Here is a 25,146-nt window from a genome sequence, read left to right on the forward strand (position 1 = left end):
AAAACAAGCAAGAAATAATATCCTGCTGCAATGGATATGTGATAAATATCCAACCATGAAGGGACAGTACAACATTTTTAATGAATTATTGAATTTTACTTGAATATTTATTGTGCTGCTAATGGAAGAATAGAGAACTACTATAAGGTACTGTAAGAAAGATAAGGACTCTGGTTGGTATTGTTGCAAAGATAGAGAAGTCATTGCAGTGTTGCAGTGTCAAAGCACACAGAAGTGGAGTTAGATTGAACACCAAACATTCAAACACCAAACCTTAAATACAGTTTGAATCAACTTCAATCTTTTAATGGTAATAAGGTTATGTTCTCTATGCTAGTGAGTATATGAAATTCCCTTTGTCTTCAGTTTTCCTGAAACTGAATTGAAACTGTATTTTTCTATGATAATTAAATCACTTGGGGAGATGCAGTTGTTAAGCGTGGGCCACGGTGAGTGGGGGCACATGAACAAATGACATGTTTCCCCTTAAGTAGTATTGAGGAACTAATGATAGTGTATGACACTCCTTCTGTCAGTATCAGGTTTATGTACCATAACAAAATTACATGACTGTAGGATATGTGTCACTCTCCCCTCTCAATGTTTTTTGTTCTTTTTCAAATAATACTTTTACGTATATTTTTGGGTGCTCCCTGGTGTGGGTCACCGCACCAGATCCCATGCTCCACATAGTAGAGTTAGGGTAAGTTTTACATCGGATGCTATTTCTGATGCAACCCTCACATTTTATCCGGGCTTGGGACCGGTACTGAGAATTAACTCTTCAGTGGCTGGGCTAGATCTGTGCCTGAGAATCAAACCTGTGCCATGGCAATAAGAGTGCATGATCCTGCCTACTGAACCACCAGGATGGTAAATAATACTACATATAATATGGTTCTTAAATAATAATTTGTTAAAGCATCTATTGCTTGTAATTCAGCACTCAGTCTTTTTTTGAATAAGGCATAGCAATTTTATCACGTTCTGTAATACTACAATTTTATTGTTATTGGTATAAAATTGGTATTGTGCTTAAAGGTGAAATTTGTCTTCACCATTACACAATGCTTCCACCACCATGCTGGTGGAACCATTTTTTTTTTTTTTTTTTTTTGACAAGCTGTCTTGTTTTTGAATTAACATACCTTTTATAATAATATCTTGGTCTCTTCAGACAATTTTGCCACACATGCTTTTGGCACTCAAGATTTTATTCTTGAAAATGGGCTTCCATTGTGTGACTTTACCTCATAGCCGGACATCTAAGAAGTCCTTTCTCATGAAAACAAATCTGGCATGAAACCTACAGAACTCTGAGACATCTGAAGATGAAGAAAATGTCACTTTCCAGGATGATAATGTGAGGTTGCTTGTTTAACGTTCATTGTATTCTATCGTTTTTTTGTTTTACGTTATTTTCTATCAAGGACTTTTATTTTGATGTTGAGTCCTCGAGGAAGAGGATGGAATGTGAAGGGGAGGAGCTTGGGGGTGTGTGTTCGGGCGCGAAGTGATGTGTTGTTTTTTTTTTCCAGTTCTAATCCTCTGCTCAATAAAAGTTATTAGCTGGTAATATTTCAAGTCCATCGTCTTTATTGAAATCAACCCATGAACAGTTAAACCTCCACGCCTTACAATAACAAAGAAAAGACTTCATGGTTATTGTCAGAGACCAGATCCAAATCATATTGAAATCCTGTAGAATAACTTTGTAGAACTCAACTCATGAAGTGTGATGGAAAGCTCAGGAGACCAGAATTTTAGCAGAGCTCCAGGTTTGTGTTTATTCACACCATGCTTTTCAGTGAATTTTCAAAAACAACAAAGTAGTACAAATCAAGAGAGGAGAGTCACAAACCCAAGGCTTTTGCTTCAAGTTCACATTTCCTGGTATGTGTGTGTTGCGCATGCTGCCAACTACAATTAATAATTTGGTAAGGGCTGTAACTGAAAGCACAAAGAAATATAATTAGACTGGCAGTGAGAAGGCAAATAAGAACCATCATGCGTTATCTGACGGTTCAGCCTGCATCCTCTTCACACACAGCTGACACTTGACCAAATCGCTGCCACAAACTTGAAGAGAAATTACTTTCAGAGGAGATATCTTCAGAATTTGATAGATTTAATTAGGCTGACCTTTAAAAAGGGAAAAACCAAAAAGAAAAAAAACCTGTTGTTTAGTGCTCAGCTTTACCTGCATCACTTATATATATATATATATATAAGAGCAAAATTAATTTTTATTGGTGAAGCAAAAAAGAGAGTGTGAGAAGTTTACCATAGTGTTTAATTTAAGAAAATGCAACAGAAAAGCGGTAGAGAGACAAGAGATGAGAGATTAGTAATTAATGTACTGCTCATTCAGCGTTTATAGTATATTAACTGACAGTGGGTGTGGTTGTGGCCCTGTAAACATTAGCTGTTTTTATCATCACAGTATAAGAATGACTGTATAAGTTTACAAACTATGCATCAAACTTCATCCACTCTCCTCTTCTGCTATTGTTTTTTTGAACAGTCTCTTTTTTTCCAGATTTTCATTTACTTTCTTTCGCTTCACTTGTTTTCTTATTCTGGATTCTTCCTTTTGTTTAAGCAACTCGCTCTCTTCACCTTTGTAAACAATGTCCAGTTTCTCCTGCAGGATCTCTCGTGCACGCTTCCGGTTCAACTCCACCGACCTGGTCTCGTGACACTGCAGGTGAAAATCCGTTCATTCAGACTGGTGTTTAGAGCAGGAAATGCTGAATTTAATAAGGAAGCTTACCTTTACAACTACACCAGTCGGGATATGTTTTAAAACCACACAGTTACTGGTCTTGTTAGTGGCTTGTCCGCCCGGTCCGGAGCCACGAACGAACTGTTCCTCTAAATCTGCTTCGTTTAACACCGGCAGCAGAAACACGTGCTTCTTCCCTGCTGCCTGGATACCAGACAAACCGACTGGCTGACAGAGACAAAACTGAGATTGTTTCTGAGATTCTCTTGTCAGTTTTGCGCTGAATAAAAAACGCAGAACCAAAGTCCTGGGTGTCATTTTGCGTCATCAAGGTGAAGTATAACACTGGATAAGTCAAAAAAGTGACGGAAGTGACAAAATGCTGAAAAACATTGGCCAAATATTCACAATTATTGACTAAATATCAAAAAGGAAAAACGCTTCCATTAATACACCAGGTATAAAAAAACAAACAAACATGAAACTCAAACAAGCTTTATTATAATGATAAAAAACTTTTTTTTTTGACCCGGAAGTAATCTTCTGCAGTGAACCAGAGATGGAAATAAATGTTAAAATGTACTTTTCCCTTTAAAAGAGAATTTTCTCTACTCAATATACTGAAATAGAAAATATCCCCTTATCTTGGTATTCATATATGCAGAAATCAGACTGAAAGAATTCGTGTAAATATGAATCATTTAGGTCTAAAAATCCAAAATAAATTTAATATGTAGTTAGGGTTTATTCCTCAAAGGCTGAACCTTATTAAAAGAATCTGAAGGTTCAGCAAGGTTAGTTGTCTGGAAAAATAAACTAGATTGTTTAAACAAATTAAAGTTATGCAGTCGTAGGAGGCTTAGATTTCAATCCACACTCGGCTGTGGTATTTAATCCTAAATACAGTATTTAGTCTGTAACAATATAAGTGTAAAAATAAAATATAAATAAAAATAAATAAATGTTAAATTGTATAAATATAAATAAATACATTTTCACCTCCGATTTACAAACAATTTTTCTCCCCACAAACAATTAATATGGAATAACAAATATGATCATTTCTTTGATAATTAGGTTAAAAAGTATATAACTTTTATTTCGCGGTTCCTTAATGAAAAAGGTAGATTGCTGACTTTCAGAATTCAGAATTTCTTTAAATAAATGTCATTCTCTCCAAGAGAATTAGTATTGTTTGTGATTTAATGCCATCAGGATGTGTGAGATTATTGCAGGGTAGGATAGTTGAAATAATTACATATTTTATTATATTCCAAGTGTCTTTTGAAAATCATTCTCTCATATACTTTAATTGTTTGGTGTATTAACATGTTGCGGGTCCTAACCTTCAGTGAGCTCAGTTTACATTCACAATAAGAATTTAGATCTAAGGCTTCAACCTTTTTTCTATACATTTTATTTTAGATATTTGCATATTCTGCTAAGGGTTAAGGGCCTTGCACCGGGGTCCAGCAGTGGCAGCTTTGTGGACCTTTGATTCGAACCCATGACCTTCCGATCAGTAGTCCAGCGCCTTAACCACTGAGCTTCTAAATTCCTCAAATGAACGAATGAATGAATGAATGAATGAATAAATAAATGAACGAATGAATGAATGTATATTAACAAGCGTGCCACCTGCTGACCAGAATAGGTACTGTTCTGTTGTGTTTAACAGCTTGACATGTAAACTTTAAATCTGCGTGTATCGGTATGAAAGGCTTTTGACAGTACATGAGGGGCTTAAAAGCCTTCGAAGCCACACCATCGCAACGCCACTGACAAGCTCAATTATTCCATGTGTTCTGATACCTGACATCTTATTGCCACTGTTTTTACATGTGTATGATCCAGTGATTCTTACTACAATTTAATGACCTTACAGTGATTTTCACAAGCATTCCAATTTTCCAAGTGATGTTATTATTATAAGTATTGGCACTTTGTCTAGCCACTTGACTTAATTGAATAAGTGGGTTTATCTGTCATTTATGAATTTGTATTGGCTTGGTTTCTTTAGTTATTATATTTTTCCCTTTAAAAATTGATTCAATTAGTACTATTGCTATGAAATGGCTGGGTTTCACAAAAAAGTATGCATAATATATGACAGCAATCCAAGACAGTTTATATAAAACTGAAGTCACTCTTTCACATAATGAGTTTCCTTTCAAAGCATATAAATGTTTCTTATTAAATTATAAATGTACAAGTATTCACCCTGGTGGATAGTTACTAGGTTGTAAGTATTCTTCAAAATGCCAAAAGAAGAAACGAGCAACAGACAAAAAGAGAATAGGCAATTTATTGAAAACTGCATTTAAACTCAAACAGGCTGGTCATTAGCTGATCAAAAGTATAAGACCATTGCCTTTTGTGCAAAAATGTGGCTGTAATGTCATTGTTCTTCAGACAGTCACACTGTCATTATCTCCTGATGACAAAAGTAAAAAGGCTTTCTGTTTTTGAATGTAGCAGAATTGCAACAAGCAAGAGCTCTCACGACGTGCCATTGCTGCCAGTTTTGGACACAGTAAGACAATCATTTAAATTTCTTAAAAGATCTGTTTTATGGGACTAAAAAAAATCAAGTGGTTGACCCAAAAGAATTTCACCTGAGCTGGAGGATCCAATGGGCTGTCCGTGAAGACACAGGCCAATCCTCGACCCATATTATGGTCATTACTGATGCTGACTGCAGCCTATTATCCACGAGATGGCATCTGTGAGAGAAGGGCTTAAAGAACAAAAATGTCTTTGAAAGCCACCTCTGCTACCACACTACAAACTTGCCCATTTTGAATTTGCAAGGGAGCAAAAAACATGGGACATTGAAAGATGGAAGAACGTTTAATTGTTGGATGAAAAAAAAATTTAACCTGGATGGTCCTGATGGCTTCCAGTGACATTGGCATGACAAGGAGATCCCACTGGAGATGTTTTCTACCTGGCACAGTGGAGAAGGCTCCATCATGATCAGGGGTGCTTTTTCCTTCAGTGGGAAAATGGAGCTTCAGGCTGTACAGGGGTATCAAACGGCGGTTGGCTATGTGGACATGTTGCAGCAGGCATCCCTCTTGACTAAGGGCCCTCGTCTGTGTGGTACTTTCAACAGGACAATGCTGCAATTCACAACGCCCACCTGACAAAGGACTTCATCCAGGACAATAACATTGCACTTCTGGACTACTCACTTTTTGACACTTGTAGTTCTGTTGTGGGTATTTTTGGCCATGGTCTTTAAACTTTTGATCAGCTGGTGTGTGTGTGTGTGTGTGTATATATATACATATATATATTCCATGGATCCTTTACTTCTGACCACCCAATATCAGTCACACGATAATGAACAGGTGTTTACATGGGTTGGAAAACAAATGACAGACAACAAGCATATTCCAGGTGATATTTAATTGCTCATTTATGTGCTGGTATGTGAGACTATAAAGCATAATTAAAACAACAGGAGTAATTAGACAATCTTTAAACCACTTCAAGAAGTAGATTAGTAATTTTACAGACACTCATACAGGCGTGAAAACACTGAACATATAATGCTTTCTTAAGATTGCATGGGTTTTTTGGCTAAAAAACATCTGGAAAAAGTTTTTTTTGTCCAGTGAAAAAGTTGTGTTCCTCTACTTGTTAATCCCTAGTCTCTTCTGGAATGCATCACCATCTCGCTTGGTTGCTTGCTAAGAAATGTAAATATATATATTCTCACACACACACACAAGCACACACACACACACACACACACACACACACACAAGCACACAATAAGATCATAAAACATATGTTGAACCTCTGTGTAATATTTGTTGAATTGTATAAGTGGAGAAATGGAAGTAAACACTATACCTTGTTGATGTCTTTGTGCTTCTCCTTGCTGACAATCTCTTCTAAAATCTCTCCATCTCCTCTCACAAGCCTATAAGTAAAATAATACACACTTCAGTCCATTGACTTGGTTCAGTGAATTAGTGAATATTGCTTCCTCCTTTTACTAATAAAGTGTTTATTCTGTTTCACATCTACGTAATTTCTGGTATTAAAACAGATGACACACCTGGTACGTCCTGTCTCAGGGTCAACAACTCGCCGGATTACACTCTGTCTGGCTTCATACTCTTCTTTTGTTATGGGCCTCTTAGTGGAAAAACTGGCTTTCTGTTCATCAGTCATCACTGAAATAAGTAAAATGACATCATGACGCATGGATGACGCATTCAATCCCTAAGGGAAAAATGTAGCACTGGCAGCATTTAACTTCTATATAGATATAAGCTCACTCACCAGGACCATGTTCTATGGCATCATCACATTGCCAGGTCATTAAGCATGACTGTGGTTTATCTATTTGTATGGGTACTGGAACAGGAATCATTAATGGAGCTTTATTTGCTGCTGCTTCAGCCTTAGCTGCTAACTTCTTCATCTTCTTAAGCCTTTTCTTCTCTTTTTTTTCCTTCTTTTTTTCCTTTGCTCTCATTTTCTTCAACTGTTTCTTGGCCTTTTTATGCTTTCTCTTCCTGGATTCTTCATCACTGGAGGAAGATGAAGATGATGAGCTGCTTGATGAAGAGGAAGAATCGCGTTTTCTTTTCTGCTTTTTCTTCTCTGATCTTTGCTCTAAATATAAATATAAATAAAGTACATTTTATATCCACAATTTAGACAGACATTCTGAATGCAGTAAAATGTCAGGCAAGTGTCATAAGACAAAAAAAAGGCATGCCTATATGTTCACAGTACAAGTTTGGCTTAAAATGAGCATTCAGATGTCAGTTGCAGAGCTCATTGTCTGCATACCATACTACAGGGTATGTAGTATAATCTGTTTCCAGATTTGATGACATCTTTGAGACATGAGATTAAGTTTGGCCAGATGTAATCAGCAGAAATGGCTGTAATGCCTAAATGGTTAATGGCTAAACCTCTTGAATTAGATCTGAAAGTCTGCAATTCAGTCAAATCGTCATTAATTAATTTCAAATCCTTTGTGTTTAATGGAAAGTCTGTCAATGTTCCAATACTTATGGATCCAACTATAAATAACTAGATGCCACATTTATATTTCGTGTTATACATTATATTACATATTTAAAAAATATATTAAAAATATATAACTGCTGCTGATATTCAGTATATAAAAACTGAAAAAAGCAGCATGTTATTTTATTATTTGTTATATTATTGTTATTTTTATTGTTATTTGTGATGAGATTTATAAATTAGCCTTAGATCCAACAACAAAAGAACTCAAATCATACCTGCACTTTGGCTCTTGCTAGACACATGTACTTGTTTTTTCTGACGGCTTGGACTTTCACTGCTGGAGCTGGAGGACGAAGAGCTAGATCTACGACATTTCTTTGATGATCTTCGCTCGTTTCCACGCCTACGCACAGAACTCACTGGAGATCTGCTGCGGGACCGACTTCTCCCCATTGTAACCTGCAATATGTTTGTAAATATTATCAATTTGTAATAATCAGATAGCAGTGTTAGAAAATAAAATGAATATCTTCATGAAAAAGAGGTTGATTACAAAATAAGTACTTTGGGTTCATCGGAGTTGAGAAGAACACAGACATTTTATTCTCAACTATAAATTCACAGTGTACAGTACATCACAGTCTATATCTACCTGTGTAAATCATCACTGTTTATAACCTCTGTTTACAGTACATCACAGTCTACATCTAACTGTGTCCAGGACATCACTGCCTATATATAACTGTATTCAGTACATCACTGTCTATATCCTCTGTGTTCAATACATCTGTCTATATCTAATTGTGTACATCGCTGTCTATATCTATATATCTATAACTGTATTCAGTACATCACTGTCTATATCTCACTGTGTTCAGTACATCACTGTCTATATCCTCTGTGTTCAATACATCACTGTCTATATCCTCTGTGTTCAATACATCACTGTCTATATCTAACTGTATACAGTACATCACTGTCTATATCCTCAATCTACAATTACAGATCTACCAGCTCCAGTTGGACTCTGTGATACTAAGAGGAGATCTGAACTCCATGTGATCCTTACACCAATACAGCATTTGTTTAACTGTATATTTGTAATCACACCCTCTAGTGTCACCCATATGAGGATGGGCCCCCCTTTGAGTCTGGTTCCTGTCAAGGTTTCTTCCTTACCAATTTAAGGGAGTTTTTCCTTGCCACTGCTGCCTGAGTCACCTCAGACTTGCTCATTGGGGATAAACACATATACATATATACACATACATACATACAGTGAACTATATATATATCTTGAATTTTTATTATATTAATTCTTTATACTTCTCCTTATGTTTACCTTCTGCTCTATGTTTATGTTCTGTAAAGCTGCTTTGAGACAATGTCCATTGTAAAAAGCGCTATTCAAATAAACTTGAATTGAATTCAATGTTTAGTATCCTGTGTTCAGTACATCACTGTCTATATCTAACTGTATACAGTACATCACTGTTTATATCCTCAATATTTAGTATCCTGTGTTCAGTACATCACTGTCTATATCTAACTGTATACAGTACATCACTGTTTATATCCTCAATGTTTAGTATCCTGTGTTCAGTACATCACTGTCTATATCTAACTGTATACAGTACATCACTGTTTATATCCTCAATGTTTAGTATCCTGTGTTCAGTACATCACTGTCTATACTTGTGTACAGTACATCATTGTCTATCACTGTGTTCAGTACATCACTGTTTATATCTAACTGTATTCAGTACATCACTGTCTATATCTAACTGTGTTCAGTACATCACTGTCTGTATCTGTGTTCAGTACATCACTGTCTATACTTGTGTACAGTACATCATTGTCTATCACTGTGTTCAGTACATCACTGTCTATATCTAACTGTGTTCAGTACATCACTGTCTGTATCTAACTGTGTTCAGTACATCACTGTCTATATCTAACTGTATTCAGTACATCACTGTCTATATCCAACTGTGTTCAGTACATCACTGTCTGTATCCAACTGTGTTCAGTACATCTCGTTGCTAACATCTCAGAGAAACACAGTGCTCCGAGCTTCTTGGCATAGACGCAACATCTGTTGATAAATTTCCGTAAACCTAAAGCGAAGATTCTCTAATAGTCAAATAACTACATGTTCTTGTGTAGCGACTTTCTTTTACTTATAAATCGAGACATCTATATTTTTATAACCGCAGGTATGTGATGAAGGTAATAAGGCCTGCGTTATCTATGTTTTCTGTAGAGACAAAGAGGTACCTCTGACCATTAAATAAAACAGCCTGGAGACAGTGTTTCACCATCACTTACCAAATTTAAGCAGAAAACCGCTCTGGTTGTTTTCCATAAAGATAAAAAATAGGTAAAGTATACTTTCTTTTGCGGTTGATTACTGTGTTTATACGCCGACAAGACTCTTACCTTGTCCCAACGTGAAGTCACTTCCGGTGCGTTAATATTTCAAAATAAAGTTCAAATCAAAGTACATTTACGTTTGTTTACATACAGTCAGGTCCATAAATATTGGGACATCGACACAATTCTAACATTTTTGGCTCTTTACACCACCACAATGGATTTGAAATGAAACGAACAAGTTGTGCTTTAACTGCAGACTGTCAGCTTTAATTTGAGGGCATTTACATCCAAATCAGGTGAACGGTGTAGGAATTACAACAGTTTGCATATGTGCCTCCCACTTATTAAGGGACCAAAAGTAATGGGACAGAATAATAATCATAAATCAAACTTTCACTTTTTTTAATACTTGGTTGCAAATCCTTTACAGTCAATTACAGCCTGAAGTCTGGAACGCATAGACATCACCAGACGCTGAGTTTCATCCCTGGTGATGCTCTGCCAGGCCTCTACTGCAACTGTCTTCAGTTCCTGCTTGTTCTTGGGGCATTTTCTCTTCAGTTTGTCTTCAGCAAGTGAAACAAACTTAACGCAGCCATACATGCCCACGCCATGACACTAGCACCACCATGCTTCACTGATGAGGTGGTATGCTTAGGATCATGAGCAGTTCCTTTCCTTCTCCATACTCTTCTCTTCCCATCACTCTGGTACAAGTTGATCTTGGTCTCATCTGTCCATAAGATGTTGTTCCAGAACTGTGGAGGCTTTTTTAGATGTTGTTTGGCAAACTCTAATCTGGCCTTCCTGTTTTTGAGGCTCACCAATGGTTTACATCTTGTGGTGAACCCTCTGTATTCACGCTGGTGAAGTCTTCTCTTGATTGTTGACTTTGACACACATACACCTACCTCCTGGAGAGTGTTCTTGATCTGGCCAACTGTTGTGAAGGGTGTTCACAACAGGACGGCGCTTCACAGTGCAGATGGACAATGACCCAAAGCATACTGCAAAAGCAACCAAAGAGTTTTTTAAGGGAAAAAAGTGGAATGTTATGCAATGGCCAAGTCAATCACCTGACCTGAATCCGATTGAGCATGCATTTCACTTGCTGAAGACAAAACTGAAGGGTAAATGCCCCAAGAACAAGCAGGAACTGAAGACAGTTGCAGTAGAGGCCTGGCAGAGCATCACCAGGGATGAAACTCAGCGTCTGGTGATGTCTATGCGTTCCAGACTTCAGGCTGTAATTGACTGTAAAGGATTTGCAACCAAGTATAAAAAAAGTGAGTTTGATTTATGATTATTATTCTGTCCCATTACTTTTGTACGCTTAACAAGTGGGAGGCACATATGCAAACTGTTGTAATTCCTACACCGTTCACCTGATTTGGATGTAAATGCCCTCAAATTAAAGCTGACAGTCTGCAGTTAAAGCACAACTTGTTCGTTTCATTTCAAATCCATTGTGGTGGTGTATAGAGCCAAAAATGTTAGAATTGTGTTGATGTCCCAATATTTATGGACCGGACTATAATTTGATCATTATCTAGCTCAGTTTATTTGAGTGGTCATGTAAAGCGTGCACTACAATATCATATCTTAACGCAGTGCTTGTTTACTGGTATCTGATGTTTTTTTATTTTTATTTACGTTTATTACATTTGTAACTTACTCTGGGGTCACTGGGGACGTGTCCAAAGCATTTTTTTAAATTATAGCTTGGCAGTAATGGGTTGTTGCTATTCTTGTTGCAATCTAATAACAGCCGGTGACAGAAAGTGATCCTAATGCTTTCTAATAATATCACTTAAGACCAGTTGGCAGAGAAAATTTGGATCTTGTCTTACATTCTGGCATCTTGGAAGGGATAACAGAATACAAGGTTTTTCCAGATGTCTGGTTATATGAACTTATTAATGTAATATGAATGTATGATAGAAAATGACATCTATGTTATTGTGGCATATGCCCATTGTGAATATAAAGTGAGTGTTTATACAACATGCACCACGCTTTTCATTCAGCTTGCAGAATTGCAGTTTTTTTTTTTTACTACATTTCTACATACAAGAAAGACAGAGAAAAAGGAAACTATATTTAACAATAAATAACGATATTAAACAATTTTTAGACCACTTTACAGGGAAATAAATAAATAAATAAATAATCATCATCATCATAATAATAATCATAATAATAATGGCTGTCATGTTTTACCTGCACAGACAGAAGTAAGTGCAGAAGAACCGCTGCAGATTCTTTAAGTAAAACTTGTAAAAATTTAATAAAGACTAAAAAAAATAATAAAGAACGTAAAAACCTGGCAAAATTCCTTATAAAACTGCACTTTTAGAAAAAAAAATTAGACAACTGATCAACAAACGACTCATGAATAATTGTAATACTAAACTATATCACTGTTTTAGTGTTTTGTACATTTATTTGAAATGAAATCAAATTCTAGTTCAAAAATTGGTCTTGGGCAAATTGTACATGGTGCCCTTATAACAGACGTTGCAACTGGTAGGGAAGATTTTATACAAAAGTAGTAATTATGATGACTTGAAGGAGCTTTGAACATTTTCAGGGACATTAAACAACAGAATCATAGCAAATAATTTAAACATCTTTGTAAGTACTGTGGCTCCCTGTGACCCGAGGTAGTTCGGATAAGCGGTAGAAGATGAATGAATGAATGCATGAATGTAAGTACTGTTGGTTTGATCATATTCAAATGGAAAAGGAACTAATTGTTCCCAGACAGCTGTAGCATGTACAATTTCACAATGCCCTCTCGGACTTATGATAAGGAAGGTAAGAGTTACTCAAGACGTGTTGCAGGATGAACTGGAAGCAGCAAGAATGACGGGTTTCACAGACAGCTAGAGCCAATATGGTATACTGCGGTTATCAGCAACAGTACTAGCAACAGTATAGCTTATTGAAATTTACGGGCCTGAAGTGAGCTGTAGGTCATTACGCTATACAGAAATAAAACATAATAAAGACCATCACATGTAACTCAAACTTTATTTGATTTGCACATACAAAGGCACCTGCAGTGCTAACTTAAAGCTTCATTTCTCATACAGAACTCTGACATGCCATGTGTTTATCAAGACTCATAGAGCAAAAAGTGATCACGTATCCCTTTCACTGTTCCAAAATTACATGCTGTACAGCAGGTATAACATGACAGCAGTGTTCAAGTGTACTTCCTTTATTAAATAGTCACAAGGAAGTAACAGTTTTAATACTGTGATTCTGTACAAAAATGCACTTGCATTGAAGATAAATAAATATTTTTGTATTTGCAACTGACATTTTATTTTTACAAAGTATAACAAACTATATAGAAAGGGCTGTAAAGACAAGGTCTAACAGCAAAGCTCTCAAGCTGTGATGAGCAGGTAACATAGTTGAAACCTTATCTAGATTTGGAGTGAAGACCTCGACTCCTGGAAGAACGATGTACTGCGATGTTTCACCCGATTTAACACATCCAATTCAGGTGATTTATCAAGGCTCTCATAAATGTGTTTCAGTCTTCATGTGTGAAGGAGTCTCTTATTCAAATAGTTCACACCATAGAACACTTGAATTGAGTTGTGATTAACAAACTGATGTAAACAAAAATAGGACTTGGAGCTATTGAAACACAAGCAGCATGGTAAAGAGGGATGTTAGGAGGAAGCTACCATACGCATCCGCTCTGGAGGGGTCAAAAGGAGATTTTTCGCTGCCTTAATAGTGTTTTTCATTAACATTGCAACAGTCATGGGTCCAACACCTCCTGGGACTGGAGTGATATAACCAGCCTTCTTTCGTACCCCTAAAAAAGCAAGAAAGATTTAGTATCAGCATCATAGGAGTTAAAGTTTTTGTAAGAAAGAGGGTTTAACAAACAGTTTCAAAATTGGTCCAAAAGATGAATGACCTCATCCACCTCTAAAATTACAATGGACACCATGGATTTACATTTTCTGTATTTTCTGATTTTCTCCAGCAACAAGAGTTTACATACTACTATTCTACTTTATTTATGTGTAATTGTGCATGCATATGTGCATTTGTTCATACTTCTCACAATAGAAGTTGAGCAGCCTAATGTCAGGGCATGTATCCATAAAGATTCCAAGTATGAACTCCGAGAGCTCCTAATTTAGCTTAAAATTCTCTAACTAGCAATATTAGCTTAAGAGTGATTCAGCACCAAACTTGCAGCAACTCTGAGCAAGGAAAACACAAAAACTTTTATGTTAGAGAGGAGGCAGGGCATTACTCGGTTTGACACATTCTTGTGAAGACTGTCATTAGTTGTCCAATAAAAATATAATAAATAGGAGTGTTTTAAAATCTGGTCTATTATAAACATTCACATTGCCCCCAGGTTAAGATATTTGAGACTATATCATGTAGGGATTACGTTTGTGACCGATCATATTAGAGATACACTAACATTTGTAATGAAACAAATGTAATATAAGCATGCCAAATATAAGTGCCAAATTATATCTTTTCTGATGCTATGGCATTTCGGCTCTGTTTCTGATATGTTACCATATCTCAAAATGCCATAGCAACAGAATATATATATCTAATATGATTGGTCACAAAAATAATTCCCACACAATTGAATCTGTAGCATAACTATCATTATAAACCTCTACCACAGTAGGCCTATTTTTCTGCCTGTTTTTCTTTGTTTTTAAATGACATGCTCTATTTTAAAGTATATCTCAAAAACTACAAGGTGTATTTGAATAATTCTGGTACCAAAATAAACATAACACTTGTAAGATTAAAATAAATATATATGTATAAATAAATAAAACTAGGTCAGAGTAAGAGAATATGGAACACAGCAAAAAAAAATAAAAATAAAAATAAAAAATACACCTGAATAAGATTTTCAATTTCAGAAAGACTATCCCTATGTAATCATTGATAACCTACAGAAATCTATTTTATAACATCTCACTTTTAACTTTTTCAAGACTGATTTATCTATTGTGTATCAGAGATATTATAGAGAGGTTTTTTTAGAAGGATGTCTAGGTGGACTCTCCTTTGCGCCATGATGGCACATGTTGGCATCTTCTGTAATGTCTGAGGTTTCTCAGCATGTAATTCAATAACTCTGGTACCAAAATAAAGGTGACACTTTAGACTGCTGCAGAAGTGTTAAAATAAGTATATGTATATTACCAGATCAGAGTAAGAGAAGATGGAACACCGGAAAAATAAAAAAATAAAACTTCAGTCGGACAAAATATTAGGCAGGATATCTCTTCGAATTCATGCAGTGAAAGCTTAAAAACTCCAGAAATCTATTGTATAACATCTCACCATTAACTGTTTCAAGTTTCATTTATCTATTGTGTACAGTATCAGATATGAGAGAGAGGTTTTTGTAGTGGTACACTCTCCTGTGCCATGTTGGCACACCTCTGTATCTGAGTTTTATAAGCTATAAAACTTTATTTAATTGATTTATATGTCACACTACAGGTGTTCACTGCATCCAAATCTAACTATTTTGGGTTTGTTTTGGAATCTACCAACCACTACCTAGAGTACAGAGATGCGCATGACTATGATCCATTCCAAAGTTTTAATCCTATAGAATGGAAAGAAAAGCCACAGATTTGCGAATTTTGAAGCTTAATCCATAGTAATGCAGTAAAGTTAGTGCATCATGAATGATCCATGAATGATGGCCAATGGACTTCTTGGTTTTGTCTCTCACAGACACAGGAAGTAACAGACAATAAGCAGAAGTTTCTTTTAGTGGCAGACAGAAAAAAGTTTGTAATTCAACTGAATTTTTCTCTTGGAATATCATTTATAATCCTGAAACACCAAAGGTAAGAGCAAATTTAGTGTCATGTTATACCGTTGGATTCTGTAGAATCTCAGCTATCTGAACCAGTGTAATGTTTGTGTCGTGTAATGAATGATTACAGGAGTAAAAATTAAAAACATGTTTACGAAGTTTTTCGATTTGTCCTTTAAATTGCTAGGTGTTAGATTCTGCTTTACTTCAGTAAAAATATGTGTAGATTTACAATAAAAGTTAAAATGTATATTTTTATGAACCTGTTTTACATATAAAGCTCTCGGGTGGAAGCTTTTTACATTTTGGCCATTTTCTCCTCTGCTAAAGAAACTCTTAAACGTCTCTCTTCTCCCAACACCTTTTCACCTTATGGGCTCTTTTAAGGGTTAAGATGCTTTGTGAATAATTTTTATTTTCACTAGGATCTTCTTTTTCTAAGAATTTTTTGTAGCATTTTATAACTAGGAGCAACAATTTGCACTATGAATTTTCATGAACACAGGTCCTGGCCTCCATTACACGGCTCTTTGGCACACTCTAGATTTCTTACCATCTTATATAATGTACCAAATTTTGTCTGGCTCCTCAAGGTCCTGTTTGTCATTAACTTATATTTGAACAGTACCTTATAGACTAAAACTGCTTAGTGATGCACTAGAGAGACCAGACAGCGATGTTGCTGACCAGAGGACTGATTTCTTTCAGTTCCAATTAATTCCATCATTACCTTCAAAGTCCACATCACCAACAAGTCTGTCCTTTCCAGTCACAGGGTCCTGTATTCTGTTAATGCCCACATCAATGACAGCTGCTCCTTCTTTTATCATATCTGCAGTGATGAGGTTGGGAATGCCTTCAAGAAAATTAGAGAAAATCTAAAGAAATTGCCTGAGAGAAAATGTTGAGCAACTATACGTAAAACCACCAGATATACAGTTAAGAAACAACAGTTAGGAAAATATAAAATCAGTGCCATTCTTTTGATTCTCACACTAAACAGGTATGAATTTACTATACATTATAAAAATAGAGCACATTTAAAAATTAGAGTAAAACCAGAGAAGGTTGTTACCTGCTGCAGCAATAATGATGTCAGCAATTTTTGTGTGCTGGCAAAGTTGCTCCTTAGGTGTGTAACGGTGAGAGATAGTAACTGTAGCATCACCTAACAAAGCAGAAGACCATCAATGTAAACTGTATGAACAGTTATTCTGGTATATTTTAGCAAAAACTGAAACATTCAGGTAATGACACAATAAACAAGAACATAAATTGAGCTTTACTGTGAAATCCGTAAAATAGTTCCTCCCTCCAACAAAACTAAAGTATAAATCTATGCTAAATTATTCATTCATTCATCTTCTACCGCTTATCCGAACTACCTCGGGTCACGGGGAGCCTGTGCCTATCTCAGGCGTCATCGGGCATCAAGGCAGGATACACCCTGGACGGAGTGCCAACCCATCGCAGGGCACACACACACACACACACTCTCATTCACTCACGCAATCACACACTACGGACAATTTTCCGTAGTGTGCCAATCAACCTACCATGCATGCCAATCAACCTACCATGCATGTCTTTGGACCGGGGGAGGAAACCGGAGTACCCGGAGGAAACCCCCGAGGCATGGGGAGAACATGCAAACTCCACACACACAAGGTGGAGGCGGGAATCGAACCCCGACCCTGGAGGTGTGAGGCGAACGTGCCTCGCTTGCCCCTAAGCCACTAAGCCACCTTGCCCCTTCTATGCTAAATTAGACTATTTTAAATAAATGAACTGTAATTCAGTATAATATTTTAGTCTAACATGTCAAATGTATGAATTAAAATAAATAGCAATTTCAGAATCATATCAGATTATTTGTTTGTTTTATTTCAACAACCAATAATGGAGATAGAATCGTTGCAGTCTCCTTTACAGTAACAGTGTAAAGCAGTAATGACTTTACTACAGAAATGACTTACCTCCTGGCCTTTCATGTCTTCCATCTGTGTGTAAAAGCATAGCGATTGGCATGCCCACATTCTTAGATCGTCCAGCTACCACTACATTTTTTCCCAGAGTAGGAATGCCTTTGATTAGAGAATAGAGTATTTAGAAACACAACTTAAAACTTAATACTACTTTTTCACAGTATTGTGAAGTCTAGTGTGTATGTATAGTTTTTCACCCAGTTGTAAAACATAGATTCTGTGCGTTAAGGTTTATACTAATTGGACTGGGTCCCATTTTAAACTCTAATTTGTGATCTTAAATACTTCTAACCTGTACGCTTAATGATTTCCCATACTCCCCAAGGTGTGGCTGGCAACATGGAGGATTGGTCCAAGCACAAACGACCAACATTGACCACATGGAATCCATCAACATCTTTCGCAGGACAGACTGCATTACATATACGCCGCTCATCAATGTGGTCTGAGGGTCAAAGAGACACATAGATTTAAAGACTGCAATCAGAAAAAAGTTTTCAGATTTTTTACATGTAAAGACAGACCTATACAAATAGTTAGCATTCATCAGATAAAGATACAATACAAATCACTTTGTAGGTATATATTTACTTGTCTGACACATCCATTCTTGTGTTCCATGGTGTTACATTAATAATAGACAGTCAAATGTGTAGAGCAACAGATACCTCAATATTACAGACCAAATTTAAACTAGAGAATTATCTGAAACATTTATTTAATGAGCGAAATAAGTATAAAAAAATTTCATTCTATACACACATTATGGATGTTTAAATTTGGGGATTGTTTTGAGATCATAGCACTTCACTTTTTGTGCATGAACCAGAAGTCTCACCTATGCAAATAATTCTGAAGCTGACTGTATACAAAAGGTGCAATATAGAAAGGTACAATGAGATTTAAATTTAATTTATAATCCTACCAGGCAGAGGCAACTGCACCAGAAGACCATCCACTCTGTGGTCAGAATTGAGTTTATCAATCAGCTCCATCAGCTCTTCCTCAGAGACAGAAGAGGGCTTTAATATGGTCTCACTTGTGATACCTATACAAGTATAAAAAAAATCTTCTCTAAAACCACTTCAACATCTGTGTTAACAAAAAATAATTAATTTACATTACTGAAATGAATTGGAAGGCAACATCACAATGCATAGAACCAATATAATTTGCATTTGGCGATGCCTATAAAACTCTTTGTCTATTCCAGTAAAATAAATAAAATGTTGATAATGTTATTCATTTCACTTGTGAAAGGGTGGGATATATTAAGCAGCAACTGAACCGTCAGTTATCAAAGTTGATGTGTCAGTAGCAGGAAAAATCGGCAAGAGTAAGGATCTATGTGATTTGATGGTTAGACACCTGGGTCAGACCATCTGCAAAACAGCAGGTCTTGTAAGGGTTTTCCTGTTATGCAGTGATGGTGGCTGGCGGGTAAAAAAAGTCATGAAGGAACCAATCAATCATACAGCTGAATAACCAGCATACCATAACAGTGCAACTCTAGTGTGTATGCATTATTGGTGATTTTTAGTGTATGGCCTCAGAAATAAAAAAAAAAAAAAAAAAAAAGATTTTTTTGTATAAAGAAAAGTTTAGCAAATGTTTTTGAATAATTGCATTTTAATTGTAAAATAAACTAAATACTTTATCTTTAATGATGTTTACTGTTACTGATGTACACTTGGCTCTTACTATTACATTTCTATGTCGTTAAATCTCAAATGGAGTGCTGTGGATATAGTACACTAGATGGGGTGTAGTTAGGCTGAGACTTACATCTATTACAGGTGACAAATAGTGTAAGGAAATTAAATATTTTTTTAAATATTCATTCAAATATTCAAATTGGGGAGAAAATGGGGAAAGCAAAAAAGTAAAAAATTGTGGAATCCATTAAACTTTGTTATCACTTTCTTGGTCCATATTGTGCAGCCCTAATTATAATATACTTTTTTTTGCTATATTTATACAATATTTTTTCTCAATATATAGTGTACCATTGCTCCTTACCTATATCAGCAGCAGCAAGGGTCTTATTGAGTACATAAGAATGGCTGGCAGGATTGTCGCCCACTAGCACCACGCTAAGATGAGGTCGTCTGTTGCCGGCTGAAATCCACTTCTCCACATCAACACGTGTCTCATCACGGATCTGACGGGCCAACTTCTTGCCTGAGATGACCACAGCTTCTGGCCTGAAAGAGAAGAGTTACATTTCATAGCAGAGAGTATGACATCAAAGCTGTATTTGGCATGGTGTAAGAGGCCTGTTAAAGGAGCAGAAGGTAATGGCTATCCATAATTTTGAACATTATTTTGGAATAAGCGGCATCCGATTGGAAATAATACATTTTCAGTCTCTTAAGATCTGGTTTAGCAGATCCTCAAGATCCCACTTTTTGGCAACATAGAGTGCACTTATTAAACTTTCTGTCCACCAATGATAAGACTTTTTAACTAAACTGGAACTTATCACAGCCAATAGTGACACTGTTCAAAGATATCAGCTTCAGCTCAGCTGTCTTACTTTAACCTCATAAGCGTGTTCCATCTCCCTGGACGTGCCTGGATTAGTGTGAACTTGAGCAACCAAAAACGTCTTATTTTACTTTAATATGCAAGATGAGTTTGTAACAAAGTCATGTGCTGTCTCATTCAGGGAAACTATAGGCCACAGATGATCGTGCAGATGACCTGTTCAATTAGCATTAACATGCACTTATTAGATGGCCAGATGACTAATTTACAAGCCAAAAAAGAGATCCTGTAATTAATATACATATCAGAGTTTACCTCTCAAGGCTCACTGTTCATTAAAATGCTGATTCTGAGCAGCACCATTGCCACATGGTTTAAATCTGGTGAGTTTGGGGAAGGAAAAACCTTAGTGTGCGATGACGCAATGCCTCCCTGTAATAATTTGCAGAATGCATACCTACCTGCACAGGTCCATTGGAGGCTCCCATGTGTATTACATGCAATGCACGTGCAATTTTTTGTTTTTATTTAAAAAATAAATAATTAAATAAAATAAAAACAGAAAATCTATAGCACAACTGTACATCTTTTTTTTTTCAATTATTTTCCCTATTTTTTTTAAACAAATATTTTGTTTTATTTAATTTTTTTGTTTCAATTTGCATTTACATACGTGTATTTTATTCTCATCTTATTTTTATTGTCTGTGTTTTATTGTCTCTGTGCTGTGTACTGGAAGCATATGACAAACTCCTTGTAGGCGCAAAAGCAATAAAGCTCTTTCTGATTCTGCTTCGAATGTATCATCCATTTTGTACGCGTCACACGACGACAAACTTTAAGATCAATATTCGAATCCTTACGAGGTTTATCGCTGATACACTGTTTAACACGGTTAGACTCCTGCACTGGCTTTGCTAAGCTTGCAAGATTTGTACAGTGTTTCATCATCCACAAGTGACGCGCGATCCGCCGGCGAGCCGCACGAGGGCGCGCGCTAATGAGCGCTAATAACGGGCTCGCGTTCGGGTTTAAAATCCCTCATAAAACACAGACATTTTCCTAATGCAAAAGCCTCTATCTGAACAGCATCTAAATAAGTCAACTGCGTTCGCCAAAATGTGTTCCTAAGTGAAATATCAGCAGGACGAATAAAGGGACACGCTGTTAAAGTGTCGAGAGCGACTGTAAATACATGACAGCTTGTTTTATTTGAACCACATCATACTGTAACACCGAGTATTCGTTTAGCTCTCACATCTGCTCTCACATCTGGGGGACGAATCACTTACCTCGACACCGACACATGAAGGTTACACGCGTGATGTTGTGCGCGTTGGCACAGTTTCCGCAGGGTTCTTAAACTAGCCATAGTTCAAACTATATAGTTTTTAGTATCAAAATAAATACACATAAATATATAAAAAAAAACTACAAAAAAAGCTGGACCTATCAGAAAGTGTTCAGCGCAGAGACACCGGAGCGGAACACGCTGTTTTATCTCCTCCTCGTCCGTCACATGCGGAACTGTGCGTCACAGAGTGGGCGGGGCTTAAAACAAGCTCATTACTGTAGAGACATGTCTCAGAGCTGCTCAATGCGCTACTGTAAGTTATCTGCAGACGCTTAATCGTCTTCCCGTTTCTCTCTTAAGGAAAGGGAACAGCGGAACTGAATTATCCGGAACACCGGATGTGATGTCCTATATATAAGCTCTCAGAATGTGATTTCTCATATTGTAATGAATGAATAAACGACTAGCTATACCGCATGCAAAGGTTTGTTTACGAATAAACGGAAGTTAATATGCGCAAAGCGTCATGACATTGTACCCCACATGCTAGACAAGGTCTAACGACCGCGACACGTCAACATGTCCACCATATTGGACAGGGCAAGCTATAAATAAGACGTTACAAGTCTATGAAGAGATGCATGATAAAATTAGCTTTGTCTTTATGTTCAGCCAGTTTTTATAAAATCGTGTATATTACAGTTCATGAACAAGTAAATATATTACTAATCATTTTGAGTCAGCTTTATTGTGTGTAGCTTTCATCAAAATTGTATGTAGGCCAAAGCACATAGCCTAGGGTTAAGCCCAGAGGTGGGTAGTAACGAGTTACATTTACTCCGTTACATTTACTTGAGTAAGTTTTTGAAAAAATTATACTTCTAGGAGTAGTTTTAAATCACTATACTTTTTACTTTTACTTGAGTAGATTTGTGAAGAAGAAACTGTACTCTTACTCCGCTACATTAGGCTACAATGAGCTCGTTACTTTTCACCTCTTTGGTATTCTACGCATCAATTTTAATGTTTTATTTTGACAGAAACTTCCGCTAAGGCTCTACCACGTGACTGTGTTTCACCAATCAAACGTAGTTGTGCAGTCTCGTCACGTTACCATACTCAATCTCAGCGGCGGGACGCGTTAGTTAGCAACACAAACATGTCAAAATCAACCGTCGGCAATGCAGACACAAACGAGGAGGAAAACCCGCACCCCTGGCCTCATATTGAAAGCATGTTTACCTTAGTAAAAAGTGCGAGAGAGCAGCTACATTATGAGGTGTCTTCTGTGTCTGCCAAAGCAGATAGGCGCATGTTTGTCTTTTAGGTTACATATGACAGAGCTCTCAAGTCTTCACCGTGAGACACGCATTTCAGTCAGTTCACACCTTGTATTTCATACGCTGAGAAGTAAGGGAGAACTTTTTCTGCTATAGACAATTGAATTAATGGACGAGGCGCAGGCATACAGTACACAGAGCAGTTTTGTCGAGTTCAGCTGTTTCGAGTTTTTTATGTGCTCAACTTTACTCAGCGCCGCAAGAGCCGACAAACAGATGACATCAGACGTGTCGTTTCTCACAACGCCGAACACACATATTTAAAGGGATAGTTCACTCAAAATGAAAATTCTGTCATCATTTACTCACTCTCATGTTGTTACAAACCTATATAAATTTCTTTGTTCTGATGAACATGAAGGAAGATATTTTGAGAAACAAAAACAGCTTTGCAACCAGAAGCTTTAGCTTACCTGAAACTAAGGAAAGTACTAGAGGCTTCCTGAAATTAATTAAAGGAGTAGAGATGTATTTCCTTATTATTGCCCTTTCATCAAGGCATCAAATGTGCAACAATCACAACACAAAAGAAATGAAATGTGTGTGTGTTTCCTTCTGTTGTTCTGTCACTGGAGACACACGCACAGTTTTTGAGAATTTATGGGCTGCCTCGTTCTAGTTCTGCCTGGTAAAAAAGTATAAAGGTTTGGAAATTTGTGTTACTTGTGCATATTTATTTTTTATTTATTATTTTATTTATTAAGTACTTGAATTTACCTGAATTATTTTAATTTAAGCTATTTTGTAATTAATTAATTTTAATTTATTTTATTGATTGGATGAGCCATAATTTGCCTAAAGATTATTTTGTATTTTTGTCTGTCTGATTGCTGTCGTGTTAAAAAATAAATCAGACGTTACTCAACAGTTACTCAGTACTTGAGTAGTTTTTTCACCAAGTACTTTTTTACTCTTATTCAAGTAATTATTTGGATGTCTACTTTTTACTTTTACTTGAGTCATATTATTCTGAAGTAACAGTACTTTTACTTGAGTACAACTTTTGGCTACTCTAACCACCTCTGGTTAGGCCTAACACTAGCGTTCTTCTACTGCTAATACATTTTAAACTAATTACAACTCAAATAAAATAGAAATAAATTCATACATTATGGTAACAGTAGTAGTATTAAATCAGACTAGCAAACCTAACAACAATAAGATTTATTATAAATATAACACACATGATCTCAATTCAACTTTAGCCTTTGTAAAGTGTCATAATAAACATAATATTCCAGAGAAACTAATCAACACTTAATCACAAATCCATAAATGAATCTAACCAAAACGCTATCATACTGCCAAATATCAAGAGCATTAGGTACTAAGAATGTGGGTCAGATTAGAGATAAATTGAATAATAAATGGAAATAAACCTTAAACTTACCTGTAATTCTGTCTAAAATCACACTTTTTTGCCTGTGAATAGTTGACTCTTGCTGTCATCTTAACTTGCACACTAAATTAGTCAATTATCTAAAGTGATACTCTCTCTAATTGTCTGTAAACTCCATTCAAGTGAAGAATCTTTTATTGTCATTTCAACCATATATAGCTGTTGCAGTACACAGTGAATTGAGACAACGTTTCTCAAGGACCATGGTGCTACATAAAACAAAGACAGAGCTAAGTACTATGTTAATCTTTACTAAGAGACTAGATATTTACTAAATTTGCAAGTTTGTTGACACCTGTCCATCACAGTTCTATGTGGCTCTTCACTAAATGGTTTACACAAAGTTGGAAGCAAAACTGAAACTGAAAATTGTACAGAATTTCTCTTCACTGGAAGCAGCAGGCTCAAACCTGTTCCAGCATTACAATGCCCCTGTGCATAAAGTGATGGTGTGGAATGGAAGAACTCAAATGTCCTGCACAGAGCCCTGACTCTGACTCAAACCAATTGAACAGCTTTGGAGTGAACTGGAATGCCCATGTCTGATTGTACCCATGTCTCATCACCCAACACCAGTGCCTGATCTCATTAATGCTCTTGTGACTGATTGAACACAAATCCTCAATCCTTACATATTACATAGTGTTTCTATGGCCACTAGGGGTCCCTCTTTTTTGGACGTACACCAACTGGGAAATCCTAA

General features: G+C 36.4%; 3 protein-coding genes across 4 annotated transcripts; all 3 read right to left on the reverse strand.

Moving 5' to 3' along the window:
- Positions 1–2,275: 2,275 nt before the first annotated feature.
- On the reverse strand, positions 2,276–3,127 carry mtrfr (mitochondrial translation release factor in rescue). The gene is made up of 2 exons (XM_060883159.1): positions 2,774–3,127; positions 2,276–2,701 (listed from the first exon to the last, which is right to left on the reverse strand). Exons 1-2 carry the CDS (start codon positions 3,041–3,043, stop codon positions 2,486–2,488), a joined length of 486 nt encoding a protein of 161 aa, XP_060739142.1. The 5' UTR covers positions 3,044–3,127; the 3' UTR covers positions 2,276–2,485.
- Positions 3,128–6,117: 2,990 nt separating this feature from the next.
- Positions 6,118–10,276, reverse strand: arl6ip4 (ADP-ribosylation factor-like 6 interacting protein 4). 2 transcript variants are annotated; one of them, XM_060884107.1, is made up of 6 exons: positions 10,163–10,276; positions 7,999–8,182; positions 7,022–7,357; positions 6,795–6,912; positions 6,587–6,656; positions 6,118–6,420 (listed from the first exon to the last, which is right to left on the reverse strand). In XM_060884107.1, the coding sequence occupies exons 2-6, from the start codon at positions 8,174–8,176 to the stop codon at positions 6,364–6,366; spliced, it is 759 nt and encodes a 252-aa protein (XP_060740090.1). In that variant the 5' UTR covers positions 8,177–8,182; positions 10,163–10,276; the 3' UTR covers positions 6,118–6,363. The 2 variants fall into 2 exon arrangements, with proteins under 2 accessions (XP_060740090.1, XP_060740089.1); XM_060884106.1 differs by having other exon boundaries at positions 10,052–10,170.
- Positions 10,277–13,113: 2,837 nt separating this feature from the next.
- mthfd2 (methylenetetrahydrofolate dehydrogenase (NADP+ dependent) 2, methenyltetrahydrofolate cyclohydrolase) lies at positions 13,114–21,932 on the reverse strand. Its single transcript, XM_060883790.1, has 8 exons — positions 21,703–21,932; positions 19,943–20,127; positions 18,849–18,971; positions 18,216–18,368; positions 17,915–18,022; positions 17,014–17,106; positions 16,669–16,794; positions 13,114–13,934 (listed from the first exon to the last, which is right to left on the reverse strand). The coding sequence occupies exons 1-8, from the start codon at positions 21,780–21,782 to the stop codon at positions 13,786–13,788; spliced, it is 1,017 nt and encodes a 338-aa protein (XP_060739773.1). The 5' UTR covers positions 21,783–21,932; the 3' UTR covers positions 13,114–13,785.
- Between the last annotated feature and the right edge of the window lie 3,214 nt (positions 21,933–25,146).

Source organism: Tachysurus vachellii, chromosome 12 (genome assembly GCF_030014155.1).
Source record: "Tachysurus vachellii isolate PV-2020 chromosome 12, HZAU_Pvac_v1, whole genome shotgun sequence".
Classification (NCBI taxonomy): Eukaryota; Metazoa; Chordata; class Actinopteri; order Siluriformes; family Bagridae; genus Tachysurus; species Tachysurus vachellii.

Coding starts and splice junctions, on each gene's coding strand:
- mtrfr (XM_060883159.1), bottom strand. CDS start 3,043: ATGACACCCAGGACTTTGGTTCTGCGTTTTTTATTCAGCGCAAAACTG. Junction 2,702..2,773: donor CGACTGGTGTAGTTGTAAAG/GTAAGCTTCCTT, acceptor TTTCACCTGCAG/TGTCACGAGACCAGGTCGGT.
- mthfd2 (XM_060883790.1), bottom strand. CDS start 21,782: ATGGCTAGTTTAAGAACCCTGCGGAAACTGTGCCAACGCGCACAACAT. Junction 18,369..18,848: donor GGTGCAGTTGCCTCTGCCTG/GTAGGATTATAA, acceptor TTTGACCCTCAG/ACCACATTGATGAGCGGCGT. Junction 18,023..18,215: donor GGAAATCATTAAGCGTACAG/GTTAGAAGTATT, acceptor CTCTAATCAAAG/GCATTCCTACTCTGGGAAAA.
- arl6ip4 (XM_060884107.1), bottom strand. CDS start 8,176: ATGGGGAGAAGTCGGTCCCGCAGCAGATCTCCAGTGAGTTCTGTGCGT. Junction 7,358..7,998: donor TAGCAAGAGCCAAAGTGCAG/GTATGATTTGAG, acceptor ATTTATATTTAG/AGCAAAGATCAGAGAAGAAA. Junction 6,913..7,021: donor TGCCATAGAACATGGTCCTG/GTGAGTGAGCTT, acceptor TACTTATTTCAG/TGATGACTGATGAACAGAAA.